We start from the raw sequence: 20,858 nt of genomic DNA, 5'->3' as shown, positions 1-20,858 counted from the left end.
GCTAGGAAAATCTGTGACGAATTTCGCAGTGGCAAAGTGGCCGTGTTCACGGTTGATCTTTGACCCCACTCAGCCGCGGGGCAACCAGCAACGACGCGTGCATTTTTGGTGGGAGAAACCATTAAACTTGGCCACCCAAAAGCGCGCCACAACGCGTCTCCCTCTGACAAGGTCGTCCTCATACAACCCATTCACAGCCCATAATGTGTACGATATTCCCAAAATCTGTCCCAAAGCAAGACTTTGTGCAGTATTAACAGCATTATTATTTTAGCAACATACGCGGGATTCTCAAAAACGGGATACGGAGCACAGGGAGCCGATGATTCGGGCGGCTTCATGGCCGATGGCTCCCAGCAAGGTAGCCAGAGCGGCGGCAAGGTGCGTATCACGGGATATTGTACCTGTCGATGTTTTTTTATAACGAGACGGTGATGTGAGCGGCCAGGAAAAGCGAGAATCATGCTGACCGCCAGCTTCCCAGGCCTACCAAGACGAATCGCTGCGACCGGTAACCGTGAAGCAAATCATCGAAGCCGAGGAGGGATACTCAGGGGGCGACTTCAAGATTGACGGCGCCTCGGCGCCACAGGTCACGTTCGTCGGGCAGATCCGCAGCGTCAACGCGCAGGCGACCAACATCACGCTCAAGATCGACGACGGCACCGGCCAGGTCGAGGTCAAGAAGTGGATCGACGGCGACAAGCCCGAGGACGCCAACGCCTACGAGCTGGACTCGCACGTTCGCGTCTGGGGCCGCCTCAAGTCCTTCTCCAACAAGCGTCACGTCGGGGCGCACGTCATCCGCCCCGTCGCCGACTTCAACGAGGTCAACTACCACATGCTCGAGGCGACGTACGTGCACCTCTTCTTCACCCGCGGGCCCCTCGGCGGCGCCGGCGGCGGGCAGCAGAACGGCGGCGCTGGTGGTGCCAACGGCGACTCCATGTTCGTCGACGGCGGTGCGGGCTACGACGGCGGCGCCAGCCAGAACGCGAGCAAGCTGACGCGGTGCACGCCGGGCGCCAAGAAGATGTTCAACTTTTTGAGCTCGGCGCCGGGCAGCAACGAGGGCGTGGACATCAACATCGTCACCAGCTCGACGGGCATGTCAACGCGCGACGTGCTTACGGCGGCGGACGAGCTGCTCGGCCAGGGCCTGATTTACACGACGCTCAACGACGAGACGTGGGCGATTCTGGAATACTAGACCGTCCGGTTGGGTGTGTTCGATGCTGGAGAAGGGGGAAGGGCTGGTGGACAAGAATACTTGTACAGAATACGTGGTGTTTCGGATATAGGTTGAATTTTGTCGCATTGGAATGACGCAACGATGTTTTTCTTGATTTTGGACCAGTACTTTGACAATTGGCGTATACTACTAACCGAGTGAAAGATTGAACTGCTGCGTGCCTTGCTATGTATGTACCTGCGTCTGGGCGATGCGGCTCCCGTCTACGTCCACCTTAGGGGCAGGCTTCGCAGGGCACCACCATTCGACCGCGGCTCTGCCATTGGCATCTAATAGAACCCTCGATATTACCCCAGTGTATCACTTCTGCACTCTACAAGCTAGAAGCTACCTATGTTTGGTGCAACTGTTTGAATGTTGGCGAAGCGGGGCGTAGCCAAAGCTGGGTAGTTACGAATTATTAGTGGCACATACACCAAATGAGGCCGAGCCGCCTCCACATCTAGCGAGGCCTGGCCAGCTCGTACAGTGACGTTGGCGCCAGCCTCCCGCTGCGACCTTTTGCCTTTCGCCGCCTCAACATACAATCTGAGCTACTCTCCCTCCTTCGCCCCGCCGACCGCTTATCCCCTCACAGGGTGCATTAAATCTCAGCTTCTCCGAGAAGCTACACCGAAGCTCCTTGTCACCCGCTTCGACGCCTCTCTGCCCCCGCGCCAGCCGCCCTCCGCCGCCCTCCCCGAGCCCCCGTGGGCCCGCCTTGCCACCCAAGCCCTCGCTCACCCAAGGCCTTTACCACCATGGCGCCCAAGATCGAGGCCCAGGAGATTGAGACCTACTGGAACATCTTTTGCGACCGCACAGGTGGCGGCAAGTACCTCACCGGCGAGCAGGCAGCGCCCGTCCTCAAGAACTCGGGACTTCGAGATGACCAACTGGAACGCATTTGGGACCTGGCCGACGTGGACAACGATGGCAACCTAGACTTTGAGGAGTTTTGCGTGGCGATGCGCCTCATCTTTGACGTGCTGAATGGCGTAAGTCCTCAACTGACCCTATCTCAAAAGCCCCCATACGAGGAACCCCATACGCTAACGTGATCTCAACTGCCATCTAGGAGTACCAAGACGTCCCCAAGACTTTGCCTGACTGGCTGGTCCCCGAGTCCAAGGCTCATCTTGTCCAGGCGACACGTGCCATTAGTGGCAACCAACCCCATTTCGAACAAGTTGAGGATGATGACGACGAGTCCGCTGGCCTCAAGGACGGCTTTGACTGGTATATGAAGCCTGAAGACAAGGCCAAGTATGAGCAAATCTACCAGGAGTCGCGTGATATGCGCGGTGAAGTGGACTGTAAGCATTCTTCTCTTACATGCTTTCTTCATGTTTTGTTTTATTCAGATCATTCTAACTAACATCTACCAGTCCATGCCCTCGGAGACTTGTATGAGTCGCTTGACGTACCCGACACCGACATTCGATCCGCGTGGAACCTCGTCAACCCTTCGGCTAAAGAGACTATCAATAAGGATGCCTGCCTTGCCTTCCTGCACATTCTCAACAACCGCCACGACGGATTCCGCATCCCGCGCACGATCCCGGCGTCGCTGCGCTCCAGCTTCGAGCGCAACCAGATCGACTACCAGGTCGACAACCAACGAAACACGGGCGCCAACTCGCGATGGGCGACCAAGGCTGACGACTCGACGAGCACGGGCCGCAAGACCAAGTTTGGCGAGCAGTACCTGACGCGTCTGGGCCGCAGCGGCTTCAAGACGGCCGGCACGGACTTTTCAACGGAGAAGACAGAGGACTGGGAGGAAGTGCGACTCAAGCGCAAGCTCGCGGATCTCGAGGAGAAGATGCGCAAGGTGGAGGAGATTGCCGAGCGCAAAAAGGGCGGCGCGCGCGACTCCAAGCCCGCGCTCGTCAAGAAGGAGCTCGATCAACTCCTCGACTACAAGCGCCGGGAGCTACGCGAACTCGAGGAGGGTACAGGCAAGAGTGCCGAGGGCTCCGGGCTCAAGAGCATCTCGGAAGACCTGCAAACGGTTCGCGAGCAGGTCGATGGTCTGGAGACGCATCTAAGATCAAGGGAGCAGGCGCTGGATCAGATACGGCAGGAGATTGAGGCCGAAAAGGGTCGATAGAACAGAGGGGGTTTGCAGTAGGGTGGCGGTAGGGGGGTTAGAGGGTATATACGCTGTCGGACAAGCCTGGAGAGCGGCGCGTGCCCTTTATAATAACACATTCATCATACATTTAATATTGGTCGTTCTATCATTCATTTCTTACACAAAGGATTCAGGCGCTGATGGTCACCACATGGAACCATCAACGAACTTAGGGGTTCTTTCAACGGCAAGCGTACGCGACTTGGCAATCCACACGGCGAAAGACGGTATCGGCAGGCAGCGGTAGCGTCCAACTCCGCTGGAGCGGCCCGTAGAGTAGAGAACTATATCCATGATTCCCCCTCGGCGTTGCAACTCCTTGTTAGAGAAGGCATTCGCAATGTTGTCGGCCACGCAGCTTGCCTAGCATATTCGTTAGCGGGGGTCTTGAATACCCACGGGCACGCGGAACAAGACATTCGGAGGGTTCTGAAAAAATACCTGGGCCTCCGTCATGAGGAATCCGGAGCGTTTTTCGCCGACGACGTCGCCGACAGCCCAGACGTTGTCCTCGCCTGACACGCGCATGAACTCGTCAGCGCGGACGTACCCCCTGCCGTCCAGCAGCGCGCCGGGGAGGCACTCCGTGTTGGGCGTCACGCCCACCGTCGGGAGGTACAAGTCCGTTACGAGCGTCGTACCGTCGGAAAGCGTGACCTCTGTCCGGCCGCTGCCCGCAATCTCGCGCGTGTCGACCGCGCGCACGCCCAAGCGCACGTCGACGCCCATGCCCTTGAGCGCGCGCTCCAGAGCCGGCGCGGCCACCGGGTCGCCGCCGACGAGCGCCTCGCCGCCGGCCAGCAGCACCACGCGCTTGTCCGGGTACGCCCCGCGCAGCTCTCCGCAGACCTCGACGCCGGTGGCGCCGCCGCCGGCGACGACGACGTCCGCGGCGACGCGCACGCGCGCGCTCACCTCGCGCAGGCTGGCCACCAGCGCATCGTGCGAGCCCCCGGCCTTCCACGGCATGCCGGGGGTGGCGGCGCGCGAGCCCGTGGCGACGACGAGGTGGTCGTAGGGCACGGCGAGGGGCGCCGCGTCGGTGGCGGCGAGGTCGACGTGCACGAGGCGCGCGGCGAGGTCGACGGAGCGCGCGGTGCCGAGGACGAACTCGGCGGCGGACGGGTGCGCGGGCCGGTTGTACTGCGCGAGGCCGGGGCCGATGGGCTGCAGCACCTCTTCGTCCTCAAGGGCGTCGGGGATGATGGCCCGCACGGAGGCGATGTTCCAGTAAAAGTGGCTGTTCTGGAGGCATATGATTAGCTCGTTTTGAGTTTTGCAACGCACGGGATTTTCGGTGCAAGGTAAAACTGCCTGCTACTGACCTGGGATATGATGATGACCTTGAGGTCCTCGTGGCGAGGTAGGGTATGCTTCAGCAGTCGGTGGGCGACGCCGAGGCCGCCGATGGAGCCGCCAACGATCACTACCGTCTTACCAGTCATGATGATGAAGGTCTTGCTCTCTCATACACGGGCGCGCTGGAAGAAGAAAAGAAGAAGAAAAGGTGCGGGTTTGACGGATTCGATGACGCGACGGGAACGCAGCAATATGTAGCATTGTTTCAGTCGGCGGCGGAGGGCGGAACGAGCCGAGCGCGGTCTCCGAATCGGCCTGATTACCGCCGTTTACGCGGGAAAGTTGCTCCTCTCAGCTGGCCATTCGGCATAATGATAAAAAAAAAGGGACGGAGAATCAATCCGACAACCTTGGGAGGTTGAGCTGCAAGGAGCAGCGCCTGGATGTGGCTGCTAAATTGTGGCGCAGGCCAGGCAGCGATAACTGGTCTTCCACGGCGTGTTACAGATGGCTCAACGCTGAAACTGCGGATGCCACTTTGCACTTGTTTCGACATTATTTTTAGCGTCGAATCAGAGCCGTGCAGGTTGGGTGGTGAGGTCATGTGAAAATGGTGTGTTATACTGCAGGTGACGCACTCGCATGACATCAGATGGGAAAAAGGCCCCGTCAGATGCGTGGCCACAACTCAGGAAAGACGAGTTAAATGGGCAAAGAAATTATGTTAGCCAAATTACTAATAATTGCGTATATACCTGTACCATGCGAGCAATTAAAATTCCCTAATGTAATCCAATGTATTAGCTATGCTCTGTAATAGTCATGTTATGTACTTCCTAGCAACACATGATACAAACCTCGTCCTTTCTATTTTCTCTTATTACACACTCAACAGATATGTCATCGGTACCTTGGGGTTTCTCATCTAAAAAAAACCCCGCCTTTATCCTATTCTCACTATTCGGGGGCCGTAGGTGAAGCGGTTCCGCTAGAGGCTTTCCAGGAACAGCTGGTAATCGTCATAGTCGCTGATTTGCGAGGCATACGCGCCATCTCGTCGCAGTCCTTGTTTAATTTTCTAATTAAATGCGGCGACGAGCGCTTTAGCGAAACCTGCCAATATAGCATGTCAAACAATATTTATGTATATCCATAGGGTCTACAATTTGGGGCAGTTGCCGGACTGCACCATAGCCCCGCAAGCTTTTGCCCAGCCACAGCTCCCCCTCCTTCGCCTTTCTCTGACCTCGTGAGCCCCTCCAAGAGCTAATCCAACTTGTCCTCTCTCAAACAACATTTTCTCCCCCAAAACTCCCCGTCAAACACAAATCAATTTTCGCCATGTCTGCCGCTTTCAACAAGGCCGCCGAGGACTCCAAGCAGCTGACGGCCAAGCCCAGCAACGATGAGCTCCTCGAGCTCTACGGTTCGTCACACCCGGCACCCAAGTCTACCCCGCCTCCCCCCTATCTCCTTGCCTGCGCAGAAGCTGACAATTTGGAATCTCGTAGGCCTCTACAAGGTCGGCAACGGCGAGGACATCTCCAGCACCCCTGCCCCCGGCATGTTCGACATGAAGGCAAGTTTACATTATCATTGACCTCTCTCCCCCCCCCGGCGGCGTGCGACTTCGAGCTCTCACTCTCTACGAACGACGCGATGACTGGGTGCGGCCGCCGACGTGTTTTATCCTGTCTAATTACTCTCTCCCGATTTGCTCGTACATTTTCCGAGAATATTTCTTTTCTAATCGTTATTTGCGGGGAAACAACAGGGCAAGGCCAAGAAGAACGCCTGGCAAAAGGTCATCGACGAGGGCATCTCGGCCGAGCAGGCCCAGGAGCGCTACGTCGCCCTCGTCGAGCAGCTCAAGGCCAAGTACGGCTTCGACGAGAACAAGGTCCCCGAGGCCGTCGGTAACTAAAAGGCGGCCCCGCCCCGACGAGACTGACAACCCCCCCCCCGGCGGGCGAGGACGAACAACCAAACAGTAAATAGCGTGGAAGTGAAGGAAGTGCGATCAGTTGGTAGCACGGGTGTACAGCTTTAGACATGTGTCCCTGTATCTTCATTCTGGGCCCATCTCAATAGAATGTTTCTTTCTCTTCTTCAAGCTGTTTGCCTATTGGTGTGAAAGCATTTGGTCGCTGCGAGCTAAGCTGGTTGATCGAGGCCGTCAGGAAACTCGGCTCACCACAGGTGGTCCAGATACCGGTTGACATGTTTGATTCGATAACCCGTTGCCGGCGGCGAGCAGGCACGGTTTCGTCTTGTGCAGAGTCGGCGTAGGGTGGACGGACGGCTATTCATCACCGCTTCCACACGCCGTCGTCAACCAACATCAGCGAAATACCTCGCTAGGTCTTTTCGGCTAGGCCAATGATTTTCTCATGTTTTGTCGTGGATTGTCTGTTGTTTTTAGCGTGCCTACATCCTGAGTAGCTGGTGTGGCTTGTAGATGCTCTTGCGTCGTGAATTCCCCGCGCACTTGTTGATATATGACAAGTCGTCATCTACAAAGGCATCCGAGGCTCAGGAACTTGCCGAAAAAAAAGGTCTGTTCTCGTCATCGTCTGAGACGCGAGACAGACTACCAAGGTTTCCACAGCAGCGAATGGTCAAAAATCAAGTTTGCCTACAAGACCTTCACACTGCAGGAAGAGTGTTCTAGGCCATGGCAATGAACGTGAGATGTCTTGCTGAACAGATGGATTGTACTAGCCTGGCCCAACAGCGGGATCACTTCCGCAGAGCCTCGAAAAGAAACATGCCGAGAAACGTGTAAAACTATTGTCCTCGAATTCGGCGGGTTAAGACCAGGCGGCCGTAGTCTGGTCGCGACATTCCGCGATGAGATTCAGGCGAACGTAAGAAAAATCGACTTAACGGAAGCTGGCATTAACACGCGGGGAAACGCATGACTTGGCGTGTGTCTATGAGGGGGGCGTGTGTCGATTTTTTAAGCTTTTTCTTGAGCTGCCGCCCTCGTATCGGGTGGAGAGATCGCGCAGCATTCCAGTCGTCTGGTGGTAGCGATCGGTTTGTTTTGCTCCAAATCTACCCATTTTGGATAACTGGAATGTTAAATGCGGTCTGGAAAAGGAAGTACGTTTACATTGAAGAGACGAAAAGAATAACAACAGCGGTCGTTTTGGTGATGTCGAGGCCTGTTGGTCGGCGCTGGGTGGCGCTGGGTGTGCCCGTTCGCTGTGGCTGAATGGCTTTTTTATGGGTGTAATGGAAAAAGAGGAGACGGGAAAGAATATGTCGGTCATTTATTTCTCGGTTTCGACAAGGCTGCTGGCAGTTTGTGTGGTCCTGATGAGCTGGGATATGGGGAGATGAATTGGAGAAGAGAGTGGCTGAGCAGAGGCCACATGCACGATTCAAGCATGGATCTTGGGCCTGGATCGGATCGAGCAAACTGGAGATTTCATCACAGGGATATGAAGATAGACTGGGTCAACAGAGCTGAATGGATTCGCCGACGCTGGGAAGCTATCTCTCCTTCGAAACGGTGCAGATTATGAGAGCGCCCTGCACTCTTGTCACGACTACCCCGAGGAAAGCAAGGGTAGGACAACCAAATGAAAGCAACGTATTTGTCTTTGGAGGCTAAATATACGGATGTCGAGCGTCCACATTCACACTCGACGCCTCCACCTTTCCTAAATCTGCCTTTACATCCTCCAAAAATGCACAATCCTTCCATATTCGTCTAGAATAGAAAAAAGATGAACTAAAAGGGGATACACCAAACCGTGCAACTCCGGTAAAAGAGTCGCTAAATAGAAGGGGAATCATCGCACCTAAACAAAAACGAAAAACCAAAGTCCATAAATGGAAGAAGCGAAGAAAAAAAGAACAACACCCAGCACCTGGTCAACTCTTGAAAGTCAGATGGCCACGCCTTGCAGTGATTCAGCTGCGCTGTGTTTGTCATGAAACTCGTAAACCTGTGGTTGCGCTGAGCACGAGATCGTGCCGAAAACCACCAGGGGAATCAACGCCTCCACATGTCGCGGAGCTCTTTATTCCCCTTGTTCGGAGGGGGGACCGACGTTCCATTTACAGGAGAGCAATGGCACCGGCAGCGACCAGGAGTAGGGCGCTGAAGCTGGTGGCCGCGGCAGCGTTGGTACCGGGAGGGACAACGGCAGGGCTGGTGTGAGCGCCGGTGGGGATGACGGGGAGGGTGACGGTGCTGTTGTGGCCGGGGTAGACGGGGTGGCCGGTGCCCGAGGCGGAGGGGCAGATGGTGGTGGTCAGGTCAAGGGTCTTGGTGACGACAGCCGGGGTGGTCGTTACGGCGGTCGTGGTGTTCTTGGCGGGAGTGGGAGTGGGAGTGGGAGTCGGCGTGGGCTTGGGAGTAGGGGTAGCCGACTCAAGACCGCCAGAGACGCTGTAAGCGGCGGCGCAAGCAGCCAGGTCCATGCTGTTAGGGCAGCACCAGGTCTGGGCCTTGTGGTCGTGGGTGCAGTAGTAGCCCTCATCGCAAGAGTCTGTTCGTACAAGTTAGCCATAGCCGCCGAGGTGGGATAATCGACGTGGCACGCGATCGATGTCCGATCTGTGTACCCGTTCGCGGTGTCTTCACGTACTACCGGAGCCGTCCTGGCAGCAGCTCTGCTTGGCGCCGGGGTTGAAGCAGTGTGAGACGCCGTCGTTGGAGGGGCAGTCGGCGAAGCCAGCACCGCAGGCCTCGGCGCAGGTGTTGCCGGCACCGCACTTGGTGGTCTCCGGGTTGTAGCCGCTGGTATCGCGACGCATGAGGCTCAGGCCGGGCATGACAGCGAGGCGGTACGGCTGAGCCTCAGCGGCGGCGACAGCGGCCATGGTGGCGACGGTGGCGATGGTGGTGAAATGCATCTTGACGATAATATGTTTCGGTTTCGTTGTTTTGACGTAAGAAGGCGCGAAAGAGCGTAGGGAAGCGGCTGAGCTAACACGGGCCGTGTATAAGTGGTTGTTGTGAAGGAGTGGAACGAGTATTGAAGAATACTCTGGTCTGAACGGACGCGAAAGGAAGGCTGGGTAGCCGCGCAAAGGCGTTATGCGGAACGAAAGGGAGGCTGTCGGTGATGTGGTGTGAGAAGAAGGAGAGACGAGGCAAACGGGCGGGTGAGATGCGTATATGGGCGTTTTTGGGGTGCCTCAGATTTGGGCGGAGAAGGGGGGGGGGTGGTACCTGGACCGGGCGCGGGTGTGAGCAGGCAATTTCCCCTTGTGTTCGTAGTGGATGGCTAGTGGCTGAAAGGCGCTGTCAGGGCCATCCCGGCGACCATCCATTTCTGGAGGGGCGGCCAGGGCCAGTGAAAATGTGCTGGGCCCCACACCACTCTGCTGCTAAAACGGGTAGAAGGACGGGCGTCTGGCAGCCCTGACGAGGGCAAGGGAAGCACTCAACAGCTCAAGGTCAGAAAGGGCAAACGAAAGTTGAAACGTCCACAGGGCAACGGCAAACACGGAAAGCTCATACCGTCCGGCAGACTTTTGTGTTGCACCTGGGCTGCTTGCTTCGCGATACCTGCAGCTGTCCAGCACACCACGGAGGGCAGCCCCAGATGCCCATGCAATGTCTCTGGCGCCGTGGTGATTCCCTCTGGGCAGGTCCTCATCAAGTGGCTTACTCTTCGCTCTGCTACATGGGAAATACCTGCCACGAGCGGAAACAGCGCGCCGCTACAGAGTTGCGCCCAGGTACCAGATGGACTGGACCGGCGACGATCCCACTCTCACGGCTACTTGTACTCCGTTCAGAGTCCCGACTATCCGTCGATGTACTGATAAGAAAAAATTGCACAAAAGAAATCTGAAGCTGGGCTGCGACTCATCCGTGGAGCGTGCATAATTCGCGCAAGTCGTTGATACTTGTGCCGTGCCGTGAGAAATTGTCGTCGTTCCGTACCGGATCGCGTTTGTTACGGTGAGAGGGAACTCGTCCTGGGGTTGCCGTGTCTGAGGTTCTCTTGTACAGTGCTGTATTCCACTAACTAGTCATGCGTCCCGCTGCAAGTTGCTCTCTGTAACAATGCCGGTCGAGTGCCGGGAGGGAGGCACGAACGAATTGGCTTGTTGCATAGTTGCAGTGGTCGGGCCACGAAGATGAGTAATAAATGGAACAAGTCTCTCAGCCCTTTTCTCTCTGTTTGCCCAGAGCCAAGAGTGGGGACGAGCTCATTTCCCGAGACCCGCCGGGGCCTTGCATGAATCTCTTCGACGATTGGCCAGGGACAGCCCTTTGGCGGAGCTAGCCGACGCGCTAGCCCTGTTCCTGAACTATTTCCAAATGAATGAGTGGTCAGAGAGAGCATGCTGTCCTTGTTAGTGTCGTCAAGCCAACGGGCACGCTAGCACTCTGCGGTACCTGCAGCTGCTAACAGGCTTCGCTTTGGGCTACTTTCTTTTCCGCCCTTTTCCTTGACTCTGAGGCGCTTTCTTTTCCGTTCCTAGTCACGAGCAAGACGTTGAACCTCTTTTCGACTTGAACCCCTTCGACTTGAACCCCTTCGACTTGAACCCCTTCGACTTGAACCCCTTTGACTTGAACCCTGAACACAGCGGCAGCTTCTTTTTGACGGCCCAACAAATCATATCTCGATATCCTTCCCACAGGCTGGCAGCCAAAAAGCTTGGCCACTGAGCCAAGCCTCTCGGTCGGCTTCCTCTCTTGCCAGCTCATGCCTCCGCTCCACCTGACGAGACAGGCGGCATTTGACTTTTTGCTGGCTTGACAAATTCTAGGCCCGAACATTCGGTGCCCAAAGAAAGAGGTACGCTCCAGGTAACAACTAGGTAACAGGTACAGTAGATACATAGCTACAAAGAACGGTGGCCTCGTCCGCTAGTGGCAACTTGATTACCTCGCCCAGTGCTGCTGGTATTGATGCAGATTTTTCAACGTCGCCCCGCGTAATAAAAGCTGCGCGCCGGCACTCTCACCACCTGCCTCCCTCGGATGGTACCTTTGAGTAACAAATGGTTGACATATAACTCTGGCCCCAGTTCGTTCTTCATCAAGTTTGCCACGCCACGCCACATTGCCGCCACTCTCAATCACCGTGTCGTGTGCCTCTCAGCACTACGAACAATGAGCAACGTTATACCGAGTACTTTTACCCATCAGTATTCCGTAATTCGTACCTAGTACCGTTTTACCGCTAGCCACGTCCCTTTCATCTACTCCAGATCCAGAATCTTCCTTTGCGCATTGGCACCCGACTTGACGCCCGTTTCGTTTCACATGCTCATGCATCCGCACTTATCCGATACACTCTGGGCTATTCTAAGCTTGTTCGTTTGCCCCTCACCGATACTACTCTCTTTTTCTTTGAGACCAGCGCATTCTACCCACTCCGCTGGCTATCTGTCTTGCCAGCCTCTCTGTATTGTCACAATTCTAGACTGCCATGGCGCGCCATAACTAGTCCATCAAGCGACTGAGTCCGAGGGGCGAAGCAAGGCAACTCCCGTCCCCGACCCGGACCCAGTATCTGATACACGCCTAGACGCTTCCTTGACCACCCTCTCATTTGTAACTTGTGCCTGCCTCGGTCTACTCGCTGGACGAAAACACTCATTCATTCTCCTTGGTAAACATGAACGCAATGGCCTGTACTTTGAGGAAGAGACTTGTTGACATCTCACCGCCGGCCCGTCGGCCTTCCGTCTATGCGCAACGACCCTCCCTGTCACACGTAAAAGAAATTCTTATACACAGATACACTCTTCTGTGACACTTGGCTATTGTCAAAATTTTCACGAAAAAGAATTCACGCAACTTATCCTTGTACATTGAGAACCAGTGGCCACCACATGGTCGAGTCGAGCCCCCACTACGAGTCATCCTAACCTACTTGTGAATGCGGTGAAAAGAAGTGCGTGAAGAAATATCTTTACAAAATTTTCATACTGTTAACGGCTCTGTGTGGAATTGATGGATGGCGGGGGAAGGTGAGCGAGAGAGTCGCGCCGTATCGTACTCATTCATAGCCTTTCGTTATCATCGGTCGGTGATGGCTTCCATCGCGATTCGACCGGACAAGAACCTGCGACGTATTACCAGCTTCGCAAATAGCCAGCAACACTTGTCTCAGACTACATACAGTAGACCTTCTTTTCATTGTATAACGCGTGGCCTGTCTCACTGGCCCTTGTTAGCCCAAAGGACGATCAACGATGGAACGGGCACTAACTAGTTAGTTGCTGTTAGAAAGGGATTGATCTCGTGCCAACACGTCAAGAGACAAAAAGCCAATGTCTTGCTGCTGTTGCAATCCATCGAGCATTTTGTTTCATCCTGCCTCTGCCTTGCCAGCACACTATTCACAGCTACTATCGTTCACCAGGATATCCATTCCAAGCATACCGACCCGGCAGGAGCTTCTCCAGCTAACACTGATTCAACACCTTCCCATCTTGCAACGCATGGTCCCAGAGCCGAGACAATTGTTGTGCCTGTTCTTTACGACATATGGAAATCTTTCAGCGGTATCAGCTATCAGAAACCAAGGCCTCAAGATCAAACGCGAGTTGCACCATCACTCGTGCCGTCAGCATTCCCGTGACGGTGCTGTCGAACCCGTAGAGCCCATCATCGAGCATGAAAGCGCGCAAGGGATCCCACCACGCAGGCTCAAGAGGGCCGTTCTCCGCCAACACCGCCTTATCGTAAGAAGACTTCCGGCGTGGTAAAAATATATTAGACCAATGATAAAAAATACCGTGGCGATTGTAAAATGATTGATGGCTTACCGTCGATAAAAAAATGCAAGAGCCGCATCATGGAGCGAGACAACGTCCACGCACTAGGAGAGTTGATCCCGAGAATTATCAAGCACTCGGCGCAGAACCTGTAGAATTCCTTCTCAAAGTTGGGCACCAAATGCATCATGGACCTTGCCTCGGCTTCGCAGCTCTTTGCGAGCCCCTGGCTGAGGCCCTTCAGCTATTGCAACATCTCACCCAGTCAGAATATACAGATAGCGCCGGCGAAGGACCAGAACTTGATCTATTGGTCCGCTATCAAAGTCCAAGTTGTTTCTTGGGGACTCATACAACTGCACCCGGTTAGCCGCCGCAGACCGCGCTGCATGTCACTGAACTTCTTGCGATCACGTATGATCCAGGACGAGTTTTTTTGAGCTGAGACCTGGCCTTCTTGGAGAACTGGCGCTTGAGGTCTTGGACGTCGTCACCGTTGCAGCTGCCGTGCAGACTGAGGAGCGACGTCTCTGCCATGCACGAGGCAGCACCGATGCCACCATGCTTCGCTTCAACTGTCTGCGCGTCAGATAGAAGATGTATGATTTGCCGCAAGCAGCTGTTATCTAGGGCCTCGGAGCGCCAGCCCTGCAGGATATTCGGCCTCGTGTCGCTGCCATCAGCACACAAGCCCATTTCCGAGCTCCAGTTGTAGAGCCGGCGCTTTTCCAACTCCAACTGGAGACGTTCCTTGTCGAAGTCGGTGTCGTGGTTTCGGTATAGCTGAATCATTTCCCACACGTCGAGTGTGCGGTTGAACAGCGCCATGAGGGTCACGCCACTGGCTATGGCATCAAGCACTTCCATGGCCGGCTAATCATTGAGCTGAGGGCAGAGATAAGTAGGCCGCTGTTGGTAGAGTACTGGCCAATATCACTCATGTTCTCTGAATGAAATTTTAACAAAATATCAACGGGGAATGAACAAGACCTGCCATTGTTGCTTTTTGAGCGTGGCGCTGCCCAGGCTTCGACCTAAATGGCCAGACGAGGGTTCCGTGGTGAGAGAAAGCCCTGAGCCGAATGCAAGACAGAATCTCGCAAACTGCACTCGTTATGTCAGCAAGGCCGACACTTCGACTACAAATCAGGACTCTTCAGGACGGCTTTGTAAGATAATTGCTGGGTAAAAGAAGCTGTACGTGATTGTACAATTTGACACTATTCCCATCAGCTATGTACATAGCTGTAGATCAGCGATCAAGGCCCTCAAACCCCGCTGTTACCCGTTAACCGCAAGCAACTTTGTTAGTTCCTACTTATGAACTTTGCCTTGTCTCTCTTCTAATCACTACTACCTATGACCCTTATGACCTGGTTTAGCTAACTGACTGGTACATACGGCCATAGGCAGTAGAAAATATCGCGTCCCGTTTGCTCCGCTGAAATCAAGCTATTGACCGGCAGATTAGTAGTTGGGTCGGTGACGACCAGCGAACACCGGCTGCTGTATGTTTTTTTGTTTCTTTTTCTTAATTTTGGCTCTATCTCTTCATGGTTTCTCTGCTGTCTCTCTCTCTCTTCTGCTTGGTGGCATCTCCTGCAATCTCCGATGCACAAACTTCGATCTTACATTGCAGTGTCGCATCGTCCGATTCGGGCCATCATCAGTCCCCTCTCTTTCTTAATCACCATGGAAGAAGGAAATGAGAAGAAGAACCTTTGTAGACAGGGAAATAGGCACGACCACTCAGTGGCACATATCAGTTCAAGGTAGTGGGCAATCGACACTTGTAGGATGGCTTCGAAGATTGGGGCCATATTGGTCGGCATATTATTCCCCTCTGGGTAACTAGTTGCTTGCGGCATAAAACAACTCCCACCTGGATCAATGCAGAGCTAATAACTTGGAAACGGATTCATTAAAACGTATTATACTTGGCGTTTATGCAGCCAAATTCAGGCAATGCAGGACCACTGCACAAACCCTACAATCGAACAAACCTCTTTCACGATTCAAGCCACCCCCCCCCCCCCGACCGCACCTCTCACTCGCCGTCCTCGCTTCCCATCTTAGCAATCCACTTGTTCATGTGCGAGTACTTGTCCTCAAACGTCCGCTGCAGCCGCTCGCCCGCCTCGTACATGGGCTGGCCGGGCTTCCAGTACGTGAAGCAGTTCTCAAAAATCTGCCGCACGTCCGCCACGAACTCGACGTCGTCCGCGTACGCCCGCCGGTCCATCCGGTCCTTGATCGTCATCAGGTCCATCGGCCGCTTCACCTTGTCCAGGTAGTCCGGCACCCCGTCCTCCTCCGGCTCCACCGGCTCGCGGAACGGCCCGACCAGACGCGTCCAGAACCCCGGCCCGGACAGCATCCGCGTCAGCAGGTCCGCGCAAAAGTCCAGCTTCGACGCCGTCGAGAACGTCCGCCCGTCCAGGTACGCCGCTGCCCCGGAGCGGCGTTTCTGCGGCGGCTTCGGCAGCGGCGTCCGGTTCTTGGACGCGGGAGCGGCGGCAACGACGACCGAGTCTGTCCCCGACGCCGATGCACCCACCGCCGCCTGCTGCGAGGGCGCGGCGCTCACGCGCCTGCTCCGCTTGACGCTGGCGAGGCCGTCGTCGTCGTCGGCCGCATCTAGGTAGTGCACGTTCTTCCGCGCGGCCGCGGCTTGGGCTCGGTCGCCGAGGCTGTTGCGCTCAAACGAGCTCATGGCGACGACCAGCTCGCTCAGGACCTCTTGCGGCAGTGACTTGGCAAACTCGGCTCTTGCGGCCGATGATCTCATATACTCGGCCGTCCACGAGAGCAGGAGCTGCCTGATCGCCGAGCCTTCCGGGGCTTCCTTCCAGACTTGCACCAGCAGCGGTGTCGAGGGTATCCGTGACGTGATCCTCCTACACTCTGTCATGGCGTCCAGGGCCCGATCGCACAACCCGTCGATCTCCAGCTTGTACCCCAGATTCCACAAATTCACCAGCGCTTCGTAGGACGGCGTCGCTCTCAGGTCGGCAATAACGTCCCCTGTGAAGAGATAATGTTGTGCCAGTCCAAACACCTGCACCGACGTGTCGGGAAGCTTGACGATGTGCTCGAGCTTCTCTTCATCCTTGTTTTCGGCAAAGTATCTTTTGTAGAAGCCGCTTCGGTAGCATAGAAAGTCCTTTTGCAAACCGAAGGGTTGCTCATCCGGGCCAATCAACAGTATTACAAAGGTCGGATGCGGCTTTCTATTGAATGTTAGAGAGAGCAATCCTGGAGCTAGAACTTCGGAAACTCACAGCCATGAGAACTCTGGTACATTGATTGCCGGTTTGGCTGGTTTTGTGGCTGCGGGTGGCTGTGGCTCGGGTGCTGGCTTGGGTGCCGGCTCAGGCTCAGGCTCAGGAGCAGGAACAGGAACAGGAACAACAGGAACAACAGGAACAACAGGAACAACAGGAACAGATTGGTCCGGTTTGCTCTCCACCAGTTTGCTTTCCGCCGGTGCCACCGTGATGACAGTATCTGTGCCTTCCGACATTTCGAATAGTCTGAAATACCTCCCAGTTAGATTCTGACGTTCCGCACGAGATTGAAAAGGGTAGAGTCGTGGGCCGGCCCCGTCCTCTTGCCCAACGGGGCGCAAACGGACCATCCTCCCAGCGTCCACTGCAGGGTTTTTCACAACCACGCTGGTCCTTGTACGGAAAAATGAGACCCAGAGGAAATACAGGCAAGCAAAAAATGAGTTGAGCGTATCTGGGGATGAGATTCGATGAGTTTGGTGCACTCGTGCTACACAACGTACCGTTCTGTTTTTGCTCCTGGTTTGTTAAGGGAATTCACGGCCGACTCACAGGGCCATTTCTAGTTCGATTGCAACAGAGACCACTTCTGCGGACCGCAAGTACTTGAAAAACTTTTAAATGAATGAAACTCGACAATTGAAGCTGAATTAATGCCACAAACGATGATTGTCACGATTTGGCTAGGATCCGTTGATGCCAGTTGAGTGAGTGAGTGGCTCCATGAACGAGCAAATGGAAGTGTGATTATGTAAGCATGTTGCTATGTAGGGTAAGTGGCACATGGTTGCTTGGGAATTTTGTCCTGCGGCAAGAGATGCTTACAAAGAGAAGAAAGGTTTGAGTTTGCCGAGCTATAGTATCAGCTCGAACTTCCTGGAGGCCTGTAAAATTTCTTTTATTTTTGGGTACTGCTGATATTTGGGTTGTGTGGTGATCAGACAATTTGTGAGCTGACCATCTTACCCTCTGCTGGTCATCATACAAGGGCCACGAAATTGCAATAATTGTTGTTTATTGTCTGTTGAAACTGCACTCTACTAAGAATGATGTAGGAAGCGAAGTCTTGTCTCTAATACAACATCAAACCTCAAGCTGTGCGGTACATGTCAGTGACCGTCTTACACCACGGCTCCCTGTTTCACCAGAAACTCTCGTACCCGCGCTGGACAGGTGTCACCAGCCAGTCCCAACGCCGTCGCGCCCCCGTTGTCCCTGTGATTGATATCGAAGCCGTCACATTTCGTGAGCGCTGCGACGACCTCCAAGGCCTGATTTATCCCCTCAGCCCAATCCGGGAACGGATTCGCCTCAAAACGAGCGAATAGTAGGTGCAGCGCCGTACGTCCATCCTCCGTCAGCGCCATCGGGTTGGCGCCATGCTCCAGGAGCATGCTCACCGAGGCGGAGGAGACGGAAGTCGCAGCTTCGTGTAGCGGCGACCATGTCGATCCGAAAACATCCTCAAGTCGATCCCCGGGCGCTCTGCAAACAAGAAAGCGCAGAGCCTCGGCGGCAAAGAGGTGGCGGCTCAGCAGGTGAATCGGCGTGATTCCTCGCGTGGTGACGGGGTTGACATGCACGGCCAACGGGTCGGCCCCGGCGTTGCCGAGCGCCTTGATCGCTCCCGCTCGGAAATACTTACAAGCTACATGCAGAGGCGTGATGTTGTTCAACATTCTCGCGTTGACGTCCGCACCCTCGCGTATCATGGTCCTGGCCAGGCGGTAGAGGCTATCCGAGCTGCTCTCAACTCCAGTGGTAGGGTAGCAGACTGCATGCAGACCGGTGATGCCATAAATATGCGTGGCCGCGCGCACGTCTGCTCCATGGCTCAGCAGCACGTGAACGATTTCCACGCTGCCGGCCCAACAAGCTGCAAGGAACGGAGTGCTGCCGAGCTCAACGGCATTGGGGTCGGCTCCGCGGTCGAGCAGCACGGCCACAACCTCGGCAAAACGGCGCTGGCACGCCTGGTAAAGGTAGCTGGCTCCTGTAGAGTTCCGTTGAAGGAGATCGGCGCCATTGTCCAGAAGCACCTTGACCGTCTTCGGATGGCCCATGCACGCAAGTTCGAGCGGTGTCTCTCCTCGCTTATTCCGGCGCACAGGATCAGCGCCGTGCAGCAGCAGCCGCCGAACCACCGTTGGGAATGCGTGTCTGCAGGCCTCGTGAAGCGCCGACTCGCCGCGGGATGTAATCGCACCCACGTTGCTGCCGTGTCTGAGCAGTTGTTCCAGCAAGTCATCTTTGAAGTGGCTGGCAGCGAAGTATAGCGGCGTGCGACCATCAACAAGGGCCATGTTGACGTCTGCGCCAGCTTCCAGCAACATGGTAACGACTTTCCCGTGGGTCCGCCTCAGAGCACAGATCAGAGGCGTTGCGCCATCGGATCTCTGCTTGTTAATGTCGCTTCGATGCTTGAATATCAATTCAGATGCGGCATCTGTGCAGCCATTGGAGGCCGCTTCATGAAGCCAGGAGCTCCCGTCAATGCCGGTCGTGGTCTTGTCAATGTCGTCGCGCTGCAGCAGCTCCTCAACCACAGCGGGATAGCTGCGGTCGCATGCGAGATGAAATAGTTCATAGCCATCAACATGGACTCTATCCGATGCCATGAGAAGCCTAAACACTTGCATATGCGGGGCATGGAGGGCATGCTTGATGGGCAGTGTGCCTAATAAATCGGCCTGATTTGGGTCAACAGTCGGCATTTCAAGTAAACGCCTGACCACGGCTTCGTGTCCAAACCTGGCTGCCTCAGCGAATGCTGTTAGCCCGCGATGATTCGCTGCGTTGAAGTCGACTCGATCATCGCGTAGTAACAGGTCCAAGATGGTTCCAGATTCATCCTCAGGTCCGAACCGGATTGCCCACATAAGCGGTGTTTCGCCGAGATGGTTAGGTTGATTGGGGTCCATTCTCCCCGAATTGTAGAGAAACGTGAACAGGGCAGCTTTTTTGTTCCTTATCGCCGACATGAGAGGGGGAGTGTGCCGGTCATGGGAAAGGCTTGCCTCGTCTAGTGTCTCCAAGAGGTAATGGCAGACTTGACTGCCGGAGACATCGTCTCCAACATATCTGGAGTTGATCGCAATATTGAGCAAGCCGTTCTGGTCCGCGGCACGTGTAATGGAGTTGATGTTGATATTCCCCGAAGAAATCAAAAATTTGATCATGTCCAAGTGCCCATGCTCGATGGCGATTACCACGGGGATGGCTCGGTCTCCTTCGGGGCTGGTGACAGCTACGGCGGCACCGGCCTTGATGAGCAGAGATGCAATGTCCAGCCTGCCGGTAGCTGCTGCTGAACAAAGAGGAGTAGGGTAATGGGGCTCTCCTGGCAGATTTAAAGGCGGGGGAGGAGCCCACAGCCAGTGATTTGTCCAGCTACTGCTATAAAATTGGTGTTGGTCGGGAACTGATAGTGAGGAGTTTGAGGAATTTGGGTCTGCCCCGTAGGCGAGAGCCTTGCGGACGATTCCAATACATGCATGCTCAGCTCCCCATTGCAGGGCAGATGAATTTCCTTGACGCGCATTTTGCCTGTACAGATCGGCCTCCAACGGCTGAAAGCGGCGACTTGTCCGCGTAAGTGCGCTGAAGCTGGCGTCGCCGACGTGATGTGTCACCATCAAGAGTAATTCATTGGGGAGCGTGGCCAGCGGCGATGATTCCATCGTAGAAATCAAGGATGACAGATGATGGACGAAAGAGGCACGGTTGCAACCTATCGCTACGATTGCAACCTGTCGGATGTCGAATGTCGAATGTCGAATGTCAAAGTGATAGATTTCGGATGTCCATGAAAAACGAAATAGGAAGGAAATTCAAGCCAACATTGCCTGTCCATTTATCCATCTCTAGGGCGGTGCCTATGGCCCAGGACTTCTTTTTTTTTTTTTTAAAAAAAACGCCTCTGATATGCTTTCCTAGACGACATCTAGCCGAACTATATTATCAAAGGTTGCCAGTATCAGATAGTTTTTGCCTTCGCTAGTATATCAAGCGGTATCTTGACTAGAAAAACCATGCCAAAGGCTGAAAAATCCCCCCCTCCCTCGCAGGTAAAGAGCCTATCCGCGAGTTGTCGCCGCTAAGATATCCATCACTATTTATTTCACCCAACAAGCACAGTAGAGTAGGAATTTAACAAGAACAGATGAATGAGATCTCTAGATGAACTCGCCTAAAAGAAATC

At 54.8% G+C, this 20,858-nt stretch overlaps 8 protein-coding genes across 8 annotated transcripts; 3 read left to right on the top strand and 5 right to left on the bottom strand.

Moving 5' to 3' along the window:
* Window positions 1–203: 203 nt before the first annotated feature.
* On the top strand, window positions 204–1,210 carry ISF_03279 (DNA-directed RNA polymerase I subunit RPA1; the record flags this gene model as incomplete). Its single annotated transcript, XM_018846885.1, has 3 exons — window positions 204–207; window positions 275–381; window positions 485–1,210. 3 exons carry the CDS (start codon window positions 204–206, stop codon window positions 1,208–1,210), a joined length of 837 nt encoding a protein of 278 aa, XP_018705774.1.
* Window positions 1,211–1,992: 782 nt separating this feature from the next.
* Window positions 1,993–3,344, top strand: ISF_03278 (Eps15-like protein pan1p; the record flags this gene model as incomplete). Its single annotated transcript, XM_018846884.1, has 3 exons — window positions 1,993–2,229; window positions 2,310–2,547; window positions 2,620–3,344. The coding sequence occupies 3 exons, from the start codon at window positions 1,993–1,995 to the stop codon at window positions 3,342–3,344; spliced, it is 1,200 nt and encodes a 399-aa protein (XP_018705773.1).
* A 399-nt stretch (window positions 3,345–3,743) lies between these two features.
* On the bottom strand, window positions 3,744–4,813 carry ISF_03277 (Pyridine nucleotide-disulfide oxidoreductase, FAD/NAD(P)-binding domain protein; the record flags this gene model as incomplete). The annotated part of the gene is made up of 2 exons (XM_018846883.1): window positions 3,744–4,613; window positions 4,694–4,813. The coding sequence occupies 2 exons, from the start codon at window positions 4,811–4,813 to the stop codon at window positions 3,744–3,746; spliced, it is 990 nt and encodes a 329-aa protein (XP_018705772.1).
* A 1,195-nt stretch (window positions 4,814–6,008) lies between these two features.
* ISF_03276 (Acyl-CoA-binding protein, ACBP) lies at window positions 6,009–6,591 on the top strand (the record flags this gene model as incomplete). Its single annotated transcript, XM_018846882.1, has 3 exons — window positions 6,009–6,093; window positions 6,179–6,189; window positions 6,442–6,591. The coding sequence occupies 3 exons, from the start codon at window positions 6,009–6,011 to the stop codon at window positions 6,589–6,591; spliced, it is 246 nt and encodes an 81-aa protein (XP_018705771.1).
* A 2,144-nt stretch (window positions 6,592–8,735) lies between these two features.
* ISF_03275 (hypothetical protein) lies at window positions 8,736–9,536 on the bottom strand (the record flags this gene model as incomplete). The annotated part of the gene is made up of 2 exons (XM_018846881.1): window positions 8,736–9,169; window positions 9,269–9,536. The coding sequence occupies 2 exons, from the start codon at window positions 9,534–9,536 to the stop codon at window positions 8,736–8,738; spliced, it is 702 nt and encodes a 233-aa protein (XP_018705770.1).
* Window positions 9,537–13,736: 4,200 nt separating this feature from the next.
* On the bottom strand, window positions 13,737–14,237 carry ISF_03274 (hypothetical protein; the record flags this gene model as incomplete). The annotated part of the gene is made up of 1 exon (XM_018846880.1): window positions 13,737–14,237. The coding sequence occupies one exon, from the start codon at window positions 14,235–14,237 to the stop codon at window positions 13,737–13,739; it is 501 nt and encodes a 166-aa protein (XP_018705769.1).
* Window positions 14,238–15,417: 1,180 nt separating this feature from the next.
* ISF_03273 (Bromodomain protein) lies at window positions 15,418–16,893 on the bottom strand (the record flags this gene model as incomplete). The annotated part of the gene is made up of 2 exons (XM_018846879.1): window positions 15,418–16,600; window positions 16,652–16,893. The coding sequence occupies 2 exons, from the start codon at window positions 16,891–16,893 to the stop codon at window positions 15,418–15,420; spliced, it is 1,425 nt and encodes a 474-aa protein (XP_018705768.1).
* An 847-nt stretch (window positions 16,894–17,740) lies between these two features.
* Window positions 17,741–19,275, bottom strand: ISF_03272 (Ankyrin repeat-containing domain protein; the record flags this gene model as incomplete). The annotated part of the gene is made up of 2 exons (XM_018846878.1): window positions 17,741–17,752; window positions 17,818–19,275. 2 exons carry the CDS (start codon window positions 19,273–19,275, stop codon window positions 17,741–17,743), a joined length of 1,470 nt encoding a protein of 489 aa, XP_018705767.1.
* Window positions 19,276–20,858: the final 1,583 nt, after the last annotated feature.

Source organism: Cordyceps fumosorosea, assembly GCF_001636725.1.
Source record: "Cordyceps fumosorosea ARSEF 2679 chromosome Unknown scaffold_6, whole genome shotgun sequence".
Classification (NCBI taxonomy): domain Eukaryota; kingdom Fungi; phylum Ascomycota; class Sordariomycetes; order Hypocreales; family Cordycipitaceae; genus Cordyceps; species Cordyceps fumosorosea.
Note: the sequence above shows the minus strand (reverse complement) of the source record. Positions and strands in the feature narration are given on the sequence as shown.